This window comes from Mchenga conophoros, linkage group LG19, assembly GCF_057382185.1.
Source record: "Mchenga conophoros isolate Kocher_MC1m ecotype Shallow Benthic linkage group LG19, M_conophoros_male_GT1.1, whole genome shotgun sequence".
NCBI classification, from domain to species: Eukaryota; Metazoa; Chordata; class Actinopteri; order Cichliformes; family Cichlidae; genus Mchenga; species Mchenga conophoros.
The window spans coordinates 18,713,612-18,727,630 of record NC_140544.1 but is presented as its reverse complement, the minus strand read 5'-3'; the positions used below and the strand labels follow the sequence as shown (position 1 = coordinate 18,727,630).

Genomic DNA, 14,019 nt, shown 5'->3' with positions numbered 1-14,019 from the left:
TGGCAAACTTCAGTCTGGCCTTAACCTTTGCTCTCTAAGAAAAATATTTCCTCCTTGCACACCTCCCGTGAAAGTCAAACTTGTGTAGTCTCTTTATGATAGTAGAGTCATGCACTTTCACATCAATGGTAGCCAGAGCCTGCTGTAGTTCCCGTGATGACGTTTTAGGATTTTTGATGACTTCTTTGAGGATCTTGCCGTCTGCTCTGGGGGTGAATTTGCTTGGACGGCCAGACCTGGGCGTGGTAGCAGTTGTTTTGAATGTCCTCCACTTGTAAACAATTTTCCGGATGGATGGAATGGCTGATGTCAAATTCTTTTGAGATCTTTTTAAGTCCCTTACCAGACTCGCAAGCAGCCAGAATCTTCTTTCTGAGGGTATCACACAGCTCTTTAGATCTCATCATGGCGCTCACTTCAACACTTCAACAGTCAGGAGTACACTAAACTAAATCTGAGGTTTAAATAAGGCAAGGCTCCTTTAAAATGCTGGTTAACGATGTACTGATCATGTGCACCTGATGTGATACACCTGTGTGTGAATTTAACCATTTTAAGTGGGATAATATGTGGGGGTGTCCTAATTTATTCCTCACCAAAAATTGCATTCTTTTTAAATTACATTTCACATGAAGTTTAAAAAGGCTTTTCTTATTGTTTTTAATTGTTTAGTTATATTATTTGAATCCCTCAGTATCATTAAAATTGGTATTAAATATCCATATGGCCAAATATATTTTAAAATATACAGGCTTTCATAGGGTGTCCTAATTTTCTCACATGACTGTATATCGTTCTGTATGTCATATCATTAACCGGTCATTTAAACCTGTAACTAAATGTATCTTTCTTTATTTTATTGATTAATTATGTTTGTATCCACTGAATGAGTTAATCAGCCTGTGAATATGAGCTTATAATTTTCTGTGAATGGTTTTTCATGCGGTCATGTATGTGGAAGGCTCGTATATGCAGACAAAGCACTGAAAAGAGTTTGATCAGACCAGCTGCGATCATCATCCTGCTCAGAACCTAAACTTGAATGTGTGTGTGGTGGGAAGCTAAAGAGCTTCATACGATTTCCCGCTCTGTAGTTGTACTTGAGGTCCCCCTACAGTACAGGAAATAATTGCAACACTTGTGCCAACCATTCAGTGGGGTTTTTGTTCAGCTTTCACATGAGTCTGTATCACTGTGCTTACTGACAGCACAGAAATACCAGCCGCTGTCCTTTGGCTCCAGGTCCTTCACTGTAAATGTCCCATCATGAACCTCAGTCTTTGTGGCTGAGTATTTCTCTTTGCTGAATTTTCCAAAGTCGTGATCGTATTTTTTGGCTGTTGTTGTGAACACAATCAGTTCCATATTTTCTCCTGGCAGCTGTCTGTACCAGTACATCTGGACATAGAAAGAATCCTTGGTATGGCTGCAGTCCATTGTTGCATTATTACCCCGTTGTTCCCACAGCATGGGAGTTTGTGTGACATCCTTGGCATCAGTTAGACCTGTGTGTTTATAAATGTTTGGTTAATAATGACATTTTTTAAAAGTACAATGTTAAACCATATACACCTTATGTGAATGAAATCTTAGTCTAATCCACCTTTCATCCAAAGAAGAAAAGTCAAACAGCTGAGCTGACCATGCTTGATGAGGTCCATGTTGTTGGAGATGCATGAATTAATGGCAGTATGAATTTACATTGACATATAGAGTTTCAGGTGGGCGTGTCGCTGCTTTGTGCCATGCTGTGTGATCCTGAATCAAAGAGAAGTTGTGAGCATTTGTGGTGCTTGACATCCCCCTACAGTTCACGAGCTTGTGTTTATATTCCTGACTGTTAAATTCTTCAGAGGACAAGACATCTAGCATAGTGGCAGGAAACACAATTATGTGTGTGACTTTAACAATTGATCAAAATTAATTCCCTGCTTCTTCCAACGATTATAACAACGCTTAAGGTTTAATCTAAGCCAGCAACATGTCTTCAAATGGGATCAAATCTGTCTTGAAACTCTCAAAACCTTAAGGCTAAATTTAGTTGCATACTGGCTGCAGGTGTTCAGATATTAATCTGCCTCAGAGACATTAGGTAAGGTTTTGTATTGACTTTAGTGGAGCTGTAATACTATACTGAGCCCAATGCACATGTTTCTGTCAGTCACTGAAACATTAGAAATGGTCAGGTTTGAATGTTGTTTGACATTTCCATCAGAGCTGATTTTCACTTTCACATTATCTGCGTGGTTTGGATATTCCACGTTTAGGTATCCCATGAACTTTTAGAGCTTTGTGTTCATCTTGTTTGTACCAGAGAATGCAATCAACAGTTGACACATCGTGTGAACAGTGGATCTCACTGGAAACTGATTGACCGACTTTCTTAATGATGGAAGGAGGTGTTTGCAGGACATGGTAGGTGCTAGAAACTCCTGTGGGGTGAGCAGAGTGAAAAGTACAGATCACTATCATAGTGGACAGTACCTCCAATGAAGCTAGAGCTGAAGAGAGTTTGATCAGACCAGCTGTGATCATCATCCTGTTCAGAGGAACCTAAACTGAAATGTGTGTGTGGTGGGAGGTTGAAAAGCTTCATACGATTCTGATGTGTAGTTGTACTTGAGGTCCCCCTACAGTACAGGGAATAATTGCAACACTTGTGCCAACCATTCAGTGGGGTTTTTGTTCAGCTTTCACATGAGTCTGTATCACTGTGCTTACTGACAGCACAGAAATACCAGCCGCTGTCCTTTGGCTCCAGGTCCTTCACTGTAAATGTCCCATCATGAACCTCAGTCTTTGTGGCTGAGTATTTCTCTTTGCTGAATTTTCCAAAGTCGTGATCGTATTTTTTGGCTGTTGTTGTGAACACAATCAGTTCCATATTTTCTCCTGGCAGCTGTCTGTACCAGTACATCTGGATATAGGAAGCATCCTTGGTATGGCTGCAGTCCATTGTTGCATTATTACCCCGTTGTTCCCACAGCATGGGAGTTTGTGTGACATCCTTGGCATCAATTGAACCTGTGTGTGTAGAACAGTTCAATTAATAATGCAGATGTTTAAGTATAAAGCCTTTAATTATGATCACTTGTTTCTGCCATCCCTAAAATAAGTAACAGAATAAATGAGATCTCAGTACATCTCACCTTTGATCCAAAGCAGAAATATCAAAAAGGTGAGGTGACCATATATGAAAATGTCCATGTTGTAGAAGATGGGAGCACGTGAATAAACGACAGTTTGAATTTATGTTGATATAAAGAGTTGCAGGTGGGAGTGTCACTGCTTTGTGGGGAGCTCTTTGATCTGTGGTATCTCCATCGTCAGTTGTGAGTATTTGTGGTCCTTGACATCCCCCTACAGTTCATTATGTGAGATTTTTGTACAGGCGTTGAGTGTGGCTGTATCGCTGTGTTCACAGACAGCACTGAAATGCAAGCCTTGATCTCCTGGCACCAAATTCTTCACTATCAGTGTCCCACTGTGAGCATCACGCTTGATGGCTGAGAACCTTTTACTCATGAAGTCTGGTTCAAAGTCAGGTTCAGAGCTTGCAGTAGTAAACGCCTTTTGTTTCATTAGTTCTCCAGGCAGCTGTCAGTGACTTTTTTCTGAGGCTAGGTTTAGTTGCAGACTGGCAGCAGGTGTTTAGATATTAATCTGTGTCATAGACATTGGGAGAGGTTTTTGTATTGACTTCAGTTGGATCTGTAGTACTGTGCTGACTAGCAGCACAGAAATACACAGCACTGTCAGTCACTGAAACATTAGAAATGGTCAGGTTTGAATGTTTTCTGCCATCTCCATTAAAGCTGATTTTCCCTTTCACATCCTCCTCGGGGTAGGGAAAGTTCAGATTTAGGTATCCAAGGAACTGTGGAGCTCTGTGTTTGTCTTGTTTATACCAGAGAATCCGTTCAAAAATTGACACATCGTGTGAACAGTGGATCTCATTGGAAACTGATTGACCGACTTTCTTAATGATGGAAGGAGGTGTTTGCAGGACATTGTAGGTGCTAGAAACTCCTGTTGGGAATAAAATAACACATGATTATTTTAGAAATGAAATTACCAGCTCTGTGATGATTTCCTGATCTTAGAATACTCACCGTTATCCCCCATCAGCTGAAAGAAAAAGAGAATGAAGACTGTGGAGATCATGTTGAACATTCCTCTCCTGTGAAGCACATCACAGTTAATGGATGACAGATATGAAACCAAAGCTTTGACTTTATCTGCAGGCTATGTGTAGATATTGTGGTTTTGGGCATGTGCAATATGTTTGCTACCTTATTTCATTTGCTGACATTTGTCTCCCCCTGGGGGTGTAAAAATCATTATCTTTCCCCTGTGTCCCCTTGGTTGGTAGTCACTTCAGCATCGATATTCCTTTTACTCATGTAAGATCAGAGCACAATCATTTAAATCTGTATCTAAAGTTATCTTTCTATATTTTACTGAATCATTTAGTTTTGTATCCACTGACTGACTTGCATTTATCAACTAGTAAAAATGAGTTTGTGTAAACTATTCTTGATGCACGATTCATACGTGCAGAGGGATCATAGATGCCACTTTGTGATGAAAATGAATGTCTGTCTTATACAGATGTTGCACATTGGTCCCTGAAACGCAGAACAGAAATACAAGCCTTTATCTTATGGCTCCAAATTCCTCAAGGTGAGCATCAGGCTTGGTGGCCTCAGTTCAAACCTTGGATATATCTGAAATTTAAGGTTATTACAAATGTAGCTGTTGTATGTTCAAAGTACATAGGTGCTTTTGGGTGTACAACAGAACGATTAATAGCCTGAGGAGCCTGTGTTTCATTTTAATGATAATCTCCATCTTCTGATTGTGAAGTACTACAAGTCACATGAAATGAAGAGTTCAGGTGGGAGTGTCGCTGCAGTATCAGCTGATAAGAGGTCCCACCACAGTGCATACAGAATTCCTCATGGACTACCAGTTCTCTAGATCAAGACAGATTTGATAACATTCAAAACGCGGATTACCTGACAGAAATGTTTCCAGCTTCAGAAAGGAAGTTTTTTTCAACTTGTTTGAAGTGCATAGAGAGCATTGCTAAAGCAAATTACTGTGTATTTAAAATATCATATTAATTGAACATGAATTTAACAAACTCAAACTTGAAAGCAAGGGTAGCTGCAGGTGCTCAGGAGCCCCAGCACTTTGTTGTTCTGTCAGGCAAATAAGGGAATAGGTTTTTGTACTGACTTTACAGTGAACTGCAGCACTGTGGCGTTTGGCAGCACAGAAATACACTGCACTGTCACTGAACTTTAGATTATAGATGGTGAGGGCTGACTTTTTACGGCCATCTCCGTCAAAGCTGATATTTCCACTCGGATTGCTTTCTTTATTCACGAACTGCAGGTTGACATATCCCAGGATCTCCAAAGTTTGGTGTTGGTCTTGCTTGTACCAAAGAATGACCTCATAATCTTTAATGCTGTGTGAACATTTGATTTCACTTTGAACAGATTCACCAATTCTCCTAATGATGGAAGGAGGTGTTTGGGAGAGACTTTTTGTGTCAGATGCACCTGTGGAAAAACAGTGTTTAAATACAGGAATCATTATGTTATAATCATTGTATTGTTATAATTATTGTTGTTTTCCCTACCTGTAATTTCTGGGAAGTGCAGAAAACAAAATATAGTGACCACAATGATCATTTTAAACGATTTATCTCTGCTTTCCTTTCAGTATAGTCGGTTCATCAGCTTTGGATGAGAATAGATCGCGGTTACCAGATGATGCACATGGGAGGTGTCAGCAGGTTTCTACTTCATTTCTTAAACTAGCAGTGGAAAACACTGTTGTCATTCGACAATCTGTGGGCGTGAAGATTTAATTTATTGAGGTCTGTCTCCACCTACTGGAGTGAGGGTACTGTAAATGGAGCACAAGCCATGTGGCGTTAGATTCTGGCCCTCAGCCTTCTATAGAAACTGACTTGGTGTGCCGCTGATTATTAATTCAACACATGTATTCCTTTTGTTTCTTTTCAGTGGGACTGTATCTAAAACGGTAAACATTATAACTGGTGAACACAATTAATTTTATAACGATGAATTGATGTGGTTTTAGCTGATCATTGCATCTTTGCCCTGTGTTTTCCCCTAGATTATGGAGTCTCTGTGACAGACCTGTGAGTTTAACACAAACTTTTACTACATGCGATATATATTTGACACAGTTTTCCATTGAAACACTCTGAAAACCCCTGGAACTCTTACATTATTGGGAAAAATATGAATATGTTCATCAGATTATAAATGACCTGAAGTCCACTTGAAAATGAAGAATAATCAGAGGACTACCTGTTTGATGAAAACAGTATCCATGTCCTATTGGCTGCAGGTGAGACTGTCGCTATAGTTTAGAATTGATCCCACAAACACGTATTTTGTGTGCGTGTACAATGGGATGCAAAAGTTTGGGTAACCTTGTTAATAGTCATTATTTTCCTGTTTTGGTTGTTACAATAAAAAATGTCAGTTAAATATATCATATAGGAGACACACACAGTGATATTTGAGAAGTGAAATGAAGTTTATTGGATTTACAGAAAGTGTGCAATAATTGTTTAAACAAAATCAGGCAGGTGCATAAATTTGGGCACCACAAAAAAGAAATGAAATCAATATTTAGTAGATCCGCCTTTTGCAGAAATTACAGCCTCTAAATGCTTCCTGCAGGTTCCAATGAGAGTCTGGATTGTGAAATGATTGTCTGGTTGAAGGTATTTTGGACAATTCCTCTTTACAAAACATCTCTAGTTCATTCAGGTTTGATGGTTTCTGAGCATGGACAGCTCTCTTTAACTCACACCACAGGTTTTCAATAACATTCAGGTCTGGGGACTGAGATGGCCGTTCCAGAACGTTGTACTTGTTCCTCTGCATGAATGCCTTAGTGGATTTTGAGCAGTGTTTCAGGTCGTTGTCTTGTTGAAAGATCCAGCCCCGGCGCAGCTTCAGCTTTGTCACTGATTCTTGGACTTTGGTCTCCAGAATCTGCTGATACTGAGTGGAATCCATGTGTCCCTCAACTTTGACAAGATTCCCAGTCCCTGCACTGGCTACACAGCCCCACAGCATGATGGAACCACCACCATATTTTACTGTAGGTAGCAGGTGTTGTTCTTGGAATGCTGTGTTCTTTTTCCTCCATGCATAACACCCCTTGTTATGCCCAAATAACTCAATTTTAGTTTCATCAGTCCACAGCACCTTATTCCACAATGAAGCTGGCTTGTCCAAATGTGCTTTAGCAAACCTAAAGCGGCTCTGTTTGTGCTGTGGGCGGAGAAAAGGCTTCCTCTGCATCACTCTCGCATACAGCATCTCCTTGTGTAAAGTGCGCCGAATGGTTGAACGATGCACAGTGACTCCATCTGCTGCAAGATGATGTTGTAGGTCTTTGGTGCTGGTCTGTGGGTTGACTCTGACTGTTCTCACCATTCGTCGCTTCTGTCTATCTGAGATTTTTCTTGGTCTGCCACTTCGAGCCTTAACTTGAACTGAGCCTGTGGTCTTCCATTTTCTCAGTATGTTCCTAACTGTGGAAACAGACGGCTTAAATCTTTGAGTCCATTTTCTGTATCCCCCCTCTAAACCATGATGGTGAACAATCTTTGTCTTCAGGTCATTTCAGAGTTGTTTTGAGACCCCCGTGTTGCTACTCTTCAGAGAAAATTAAAAGAGGAGGGAAACTTACAATTGACCCCCCTAAATACTCTTTCTCATTATTGGATTCACCTGTGTATGTAGGTCAGGGGTCGCTGAGCTTACCAAGCCAACTTGAGTTCCAATAATTAGTTGTAAAGCTTTTGGAATCAATAAAATGACAACAGTGCCCAAATTTATGCACCTGCCTGATTTTGTTTAAACAAATTTTGCACGCTTTCTGTAAATCCAATCAACTTCATTTCACTTCTCAAATATCACTGTGTGTGTCTCCTATATGATATATTTAACTGACATTTTTTTATTGTAACAACCAACGAAAATAATGACTATTAACAAGGTTGCTCAAACTTTTACATCCCACTGTATGTGCACATGTGTGTTTATATACATACTTTCTAATTGTAGATGGGATTGTAAATGTCATTTAGGATCCCCCTTAAGTCTGTAAATGGCTTAGCCAAGACTTCAACTGTTGCAGCTGGCACTGCAGATGTTCAAGGCCAAGTGTGAAACACCGGAAATGAGAATCAGCGCCTCCAAGTGCAAGACCTGCAAAATGGTGATGTACCCACAGAGGGTCAGAGTCACTACCCCAGGTGGAGAGTCTTGTTCACAAGTGAGGGGAGGGAGGAGCATGAGGCTGACAGACAGGTTGAAGCGCCGACTGCAGTGATGTGGACACTGTACTGATCTGTTGTGGTGAAGAGAGAGCTCTGCGATCCTGTTGTCTGTGGTGTCACCATTCACACGATGAATCAACGTTCAGTTGTGAGTATTTGTGGTCCTTGACATCCCCCTACAGTTCATGATCTGGAGTTTTTGTAAAGGTGTTGAGTGTGGCTGTATCACTGTGCTCACTCACAGCACAGAAACATCATTTGTTTCATTAGTTCTCCAGGCAGCTGTCTGTACCAGTACATCTGGTAATAGCTACTGCCCTTGGTATGGCTGCGGTGTATAGTTGCATCTTCATTCTCTTTTTTCCATAACATGGAAATCTGGTTGGCATCACTTCCATAGGTTTGACCTGTGTGTAACGATAAAAGTTATCATCTCAAATTTTGTTCATTTCTACTTGTACAGCATTAAAGATTTTTAGTAATCCAGAATTTCCTGGAACAAAATAACTGTAAGTTGAAATAAATTGTTTCAAAACATTAAGAAGTTTGAGTTGAATTGGTATGATGAATCCACGTTCAGTTGTGAGTATTTGTGGTTCTTGACATCCCCCTACAGTTCATGATCTGAGGTTTTTGTACGAGTGTTGAGTGTGGCTGTATCACTGTGCATACTAGCAGCACAGAAATACAAGCCTTGATCTCCTGGCACCAAATTCTTCACTATCAGTGTCCCACTGTGAGCGTCAGTCTTGGTGGCTGAGAATTTGTCATCCCTGAAGTCTGGTTCAAAGTCGGGTTGGGAGTTTTCAGTAGTAAACACCATTTGTTTCATTAGTTCTCCAGGCAGCTGTCTGTACCAGTACATATAGAAATAGCTACTGCCATAGGTATGACTGCATTCTATAGATACATTATCACCCTGGTTTTTCCAGAGTATGGAGGTCTGCTTGACTTCCCCCCCATCAGTTAGACCTGTGTGTAACAATAGAAGCGATCATGATCAGTTGTTCATTTCTACTAAGCATTACATATTTTTTGTTATCCTAAATCTCTTAAAACAAAATGACAGGCAATTAAAATAAATTGCTTAAAAACATGAAATGGTTTAAGTTGAATTTGTATTATAAAGTTTATTGGGAATTACCTGATACCCACAGCAATAAGAATAAAAATATGAGGCGACGTCGTTTGCTCATGATGAAGATGTCCACATTCTGTTTGGCATGACCTGTTTGAGACAGTTGTATGAAGAGTTGGAGGCGGGAGTGTTGCTCAATGAAATTGTCACTCCGGATGTAGATGCAAGCATACATCCGCTGCTGGTCTGCCTACAGGTCATGATTTCCATTAACAACAACATATGATGACTGAGGAAGCTGGATTTTAGAACATGTTGTATTTTTTTGATTGTTTTTTTGAAATTTTCTCTGGCTGACTGAAATTCTTGACAAGGAAACTGGTCCAGCTTGATTATAGGAATTGCATGTCAGTGTTCTGTCAGTGAACATAATTAATTTGTTGCTGCTTTCACCAATTAAAGGAAATCTTAAGGATTTAATTGAGCTTCAAATGTGACTTCAAAGGGGATCAAATTTCATCGGTTAGTCTGTCATTTTTTTCAATGTCTGGATTTGGTTGCAGACTGGCAGCAGGTGTTCAGATATGAATCTGTCAGAGGCATTAGGAGAGGTTTTTGTACTGACTTCAGTGGAATCTGTAGTACTGTGCTGACTAGCAGCACAGAAATACACGGCACTGTCAGTCACTGAAACATTAGAAATGGCCAGGTTTGAATATTTTTGGCCATCTCCATCAAAGCTGATTTTCCCTTTGACATCATCCTCAATGTTTGGAAATTCCAGATTTAGGTGTCCCAGAAATTGTAGGACTCCTTTTTCATCTTGCTTGTACCAGAGAATGACCTGATAACCTGGTATGCTGTGTGAACATTTGATTTCACTTTCAACAGATTCACCAATTCTCTTAATGATGGATGGAGGTGTTTGGTTGGCACGTTTTGTGTCAGATGCCCCTGTGGAAAAGCAAAAAAAATGACATTAAATACAGAAATCTTTAACAATACATTATGTGTTTTATCATTAGTGTTGTTGTTTTCCCTACCTGTCATTTCTGGCAAGTGAAGAAAACAAAATATAGAGACCACAGCAATCATGTCAAACAATTTAAGCTAACTGTCCTTTTGCGTATTGTCAGTTCATCAGCTGTGGATGACAATAAATCGCTGGTAACAGATAACCTGAGGAGGTGTCTGCAGTTGTTTGTGTCATTGCACGTCATAGCTGAGCAGCAGAATCTTCATAAGACAGTCTGTGAAAGTGATGGTTTCATTTATTGAACTCTGTCTCCACCTAGTGGAGTAAATGGAGTTATGGCTATGTGGAGTTAGATGCTGTGGCTCAGACTTTATAGAGGAACAGCTCACAGTGTGGCTGATTATTAATTTAGCTAAATCGATTCCTTTTATTCAGTTTCAGTTAGCTGGATCTAAAACGGTAAACATGACTGGAAGTGAGCACTTTAATTATTACACGGTAGAACATTTACAGTAATTCTGAGTACTTCTTATTTTCTCTATCATACATTTCAGTCACAAATATCATGTGCTGCCAAGAATATTTTTGATCATCTCTATAAAGTCAGAATATAAAGAATAACTGTCACAGATAAAAAGCTGCAGGTGCATATATTGTGTGGTGGGTACCACAGTAGAGGAGATTAGTTGGTAAAACTTTGCACTGACAGTGTGCTGGGGTTTTTGTTCAGATACTGGGTGCATCTGTATCACTGTGTTTGCTCACAGCACAGAAATACAAGCCTTTGTCTTTAGGCTCCAGATCCTTCACTGTGAACGTCCCAGTGTAAGCGTCAGGCTTGGTGGCTGCGAATTTCTCCCTGCTGAAATTTCCAAAATCATGATCAGGTTTTGCTGTACTTGTGAACACAACGAGTTTCATAGTTTCTCCAGGCAGCTGTCTGTACCAATACATCTGAGAATAAGTATAATCCTTTGTGTGGTTGCAGTTTATTGTTGCATACTCGTCCTGTTTTTTCCAAATCATGGAGTTTTGGGTGACATCACTCCCATCACCTGCGAGTTTAACAGAAGATATTACCGCACGCAACCTTTTATATGTAGCACAGTTTTACATTGAAACACTCTGAAAACACCTGAATAACTCTCGGTGATGGCTAAAACATGGAAATATTGCTAAACCTGTAAATCACCTGAAGTCCTCTTTAAGATGAAGCATAATCCGAAGACAAGCTGTTTAATAAAAACAATATCCATGTTCTACTTGAGAGAAGGTGTCAGCATATGAAGAGCTGCAGGTGAGACTGTCACTACAGTGTGTGATGTGATCCCATGAGCTGCTCTATACATATCATCACTTTCAGTCTAGCTGCAGGTGGGAAACACGTGGCACTCGGTGTCCCCCTACAGTCCATCAGTGCCATGAGTTTTAGTTGTGATTTCAAACTTTAAGACTGATAAGATGTTTGTCAGCTTGTCGGTGCTGAATACAAGATGATAGCTGTCTCTGTATTCAGATAGGAAAAAAAAATGGTGTTTATTTTTTCTTCTGAACATACAAATTCTGGTTCCACACCCTGTGTGGTGTCCTCCAACATGTTGGACTTAATGTTCAGAGCTGTGGTTGCTTTTCAGACATCTTTCAAATTTAGAGTTGAGACATGTCTGAGATTTTACCCACTGAGTGGGAACTGTAAAGCTTCAGTAGAAGAAACTTGAACCTTCTTTGTCAGATGGCATAGATCAATTTATATTCACAGTAGGGCTGCCACAAACGATTATTTTGATAGTCGACTAGTCACCGATTATTTTTGCGATTAGTCGACTAATCAAATCCATTGGACGTAAAACTACAGCTTATTGCACCAGCAGCATCTGCTCTTATATAACTATCATTAGCTTACAGCTTTAAGTGTTTAAGGTGCTAACTAAAAATAAAGACAAAATGAGAGTTTATTAAATTTTAATGAAATCTGCAGATTGTTTCGGTGAAGTTTAATAAACTCCTTGCTATCTAAAATATAACAAGACACCGGAGCAGTGGCGGCTCCTGAAAAAAATCTCAGGGGGGGCAATTTTTATGATATCGACTAAAATGACCCATTTAATGAGTACATCAAACAACACAATTTTAATTTAAATTTAAAATGAACAACCATATTGTAACGTCGGGTTGCGTTTAGTGGTTGAGAGGAGGCGGCAAAACACCTAGCAGGGTAGCCAAAAGAATACACACTCACGCTGGCGTTGGGGATTCCACAGTGTGTTCTTTAAACCCTTGGGGGGTCTTAAGGACATTTATTGTCTTTTTCATTTTTAGTTTTAAACCATCTTCACTGTGTTGAGTGGATTAAAGCCAAATTTGTCAAAGAATGTTTTTTTTACTTATTTTTTTTAATTGTGGTGTCAATTCATTAAATCAGCCTAAAATGGCTAAGTTACAGCAATCCATCCACCTTAGGCCCTTTGGACAAAAATGTCCACATTGAAACCCATTATAAACGCTATTTTTCACGCCAGAAAAATTAAGGCCAAAGGGGTCGTCAGGTCTCCAGCTTAGGTTTTGTTTTGGACTACAGGCCTTAGAGTTGTAATTTTTTTATTTGTCCACCGGATGGCGCCCTTGCTTCACATTTGACCTCTGCTGGAAAACAGCGGGCTGCTTGGACAGACCTGCGGGAAATGACGCCTCTTTTCCGGCGTGCAGCAGCGGGTTCGCCCGCTGATCGGGCGGACCATTTTTCGGTCCCTAGGACCATGAGAGGGTGCATTTTTTTTTTTTAGTCAACAGGAAATGACGTATTTGTTGTCACGTGGTACCGGAAGTGTGCGCTGGAAAAAGGAGTCCGACGCAACATGCCCCCCGATCATCGTCGCGAGTTAACCCGGGAGAATGCACTCATTTCGGCCTCGACGAGCAGCATTTGCCGCCTGGAGACCATTTTCTGGTTCTGGAAAAAAAAATAAAAGGCGATCGAAATGACTCTTGGTGCCAATCTTTAGTCCATCTAAAGGCCTAATTATAATAACAATCAAATATTACTTCAAATGTTTTTTTGGGAAAATATTTAGTTTTTTAGTTTTTTTTTTTAGTTTTTTTGTAATTTAAAGGGTTAAAACAACGAAAATATAATTAAAACTTTATATGAATATTTCAGGGAGAAGTAGTTTTAAAAGACTGACCAATTTAAAGTGAAAAAAAAAATTAATATTTAATATTTTTATTGCATCGTCTCTCTCTGACCTTATAGCTCACTTAGGCTACTGACTGAGGTAAAATTCTAGAACAGCAAATCTTCGCGCGTTTTCTGCAGGGGCGCAATTTTAAGCGCCCCCAAACCATTTAATTCAGCGACGCTGATAGGTCAAATATTTATTATTTTCCCCTGGCAACCATTTAATGATAGGCTATTTCGCTGCATATCAAGGGCGCTTTGACGAGCGCCCCAGAAGAAGAAAAACACCGTTTGTTGGTTGAACTTTAATGAGTTAGCTGGTGAAAATGTTAAAATACGCCTGGCTGTATATGGGCACACACATAGTAAAACTATCATTGATGAATTTTTTAAAAATATATATTTTTACTCCTCCACATTTGGGGGGGCGGAGCCCGAGCGCCCCCTAT

The 14,019-nt window shown here is 39.9% G+C and overlaps 1 gene segment (V, D, J or C); it reads right to left on the bottom strand.

Annotated features, from left to right (window-relative positions):
- Nucleotides 1–8,727: 8,727 nt before the first annotated feature.
- Nucleotides 8,728–9,860, bottom strand: LOC146552052 (T cell receptor alpha variable 5-like). The segment is given in 2 exon segments: nt 8,728–9,313; nt 9,486–9,860. Coding segments are annotated over 2 exon segments (531 nt in total).
- Nucleotides 9,861–14,019: the final 4,159 nt, after the last annotated feature.